The sequence below is a fragment of the Teleopsis dalmanni genome, chromosome 1 (assembly GCF_002237135.1).
Source record: "Teleopsis dalmanni isolate 2A chromosome 1, ASM223713v2, whole genome shotgun sequence".
Classification (NCBI taxonomy): Eukaryota; Metazoa; Arthropoda; class Insecta; order Diptera; family Diopsidae; genus Teleopsis; species Teleopsis dalmanni.
The window spans coordinates 48,976,890-48,977,910 of record NC_051846.1 but is presented as its reverse complement, the minus strand read 5'-3'; the positions used below and the strand labels follow the sequence as shown (position 1 = coordinate 48,977,910).

The following is a 1,021-nucleotide window of genomic DNA, read 5'->3' as shown; positions in this document are numbered from 1 at the left end:
TTATACCTGATAGTAATTTCACTGATTAACCCTTAAATATAACTTACAGGTGCACATATAAGGAAAGATGTAAAGGCGAGTAAAGATGTCAGACTACCTAAAATCTTTATATCATACAATAATTAAATAGAGGGCGATATTTAACCTAAATAATTGTAAACAACCTTTTTTAAATATATAAAAGGGAATAATTCTGCAAACTTTTATCAGTCAAAGAAAAGCATTCGTGCAATTAATTTCATTTAAATTTCATTTACACTTAAAAAATATTTTAAATATTCAAAAATGAAGTCGCAATCATTATCTAAATTATCTAAAAATAATAATGGCCAAAATATAACCGTGGGATATGCAATATTTTTACATAAAAATGAACTCAATCGTCGTAAGAAGAACTACATACGCCGATCCGCCTCCAAAATCAAACTTACCGATGGTTTGATTTCCAATGTGAAGAGAAATATTAAATATTGTACTCCAGATGACTTGGTAACTATGAGCCGTGAAACTATTTATAAGAAGAAGTTGGACAAATCAGTTAATCTTAGAGTTGAGTACATGCAACAGTTAAGAAAATGCCGAAAACTCCAACAGAAGACACCGCATGAAGAGAATGAAGAGAAGAAAGACAAATAGTAGAACAGCAGTTATGATAATACTCTCTAGATAAGATGGACCAATGGCTCTATGCAGTCAATCGTGATTATGACATCGACAATTATTTAAAATTTTCGAAAAATATTGTATATAAAAGTGAATTGAATTGTTTAAACTATTTTGTGTTTAATGTATTTAATGTATGTGATTATTGAAAAATATTTTTAAAATTTCCTTACTATATTTTGTTATTCACAAAATTATATAAAATGTAAAATTATTATTAAGATTTAAGTTAACAAATAAATAATTGAAATCAAAAATTTTTAATCTCTAATTAATTTAATCTCTACATTGCTTGAAATTCGAAAAAGACAAGATCTGAAACCATTTGTACAAATAACACTTCATCCATATTTGCGAA

At 26.8% G+C, this 1,021-nt stretch overlaps 1 protein-coding gene across 1 annotated transcript; it reads left to right on the top strand.

Annotated features, from left to right (window-relative positions):
* The first annotated feature begins 285 nt into the window (after positions 1–285).
* LOC119680831 lies at positions 286–636 on the top strand. Its single transcript, XM_038093830.1, has one exon. It carries the CDS (start codon positions 286–288, stop codon positions 634–636), a length of 351 nt encoding a protein of 116 aa, XP_037949758.1.
* The last annotated feature ends 385 nt before the right edge of the window (positions 637–1,021 follow it).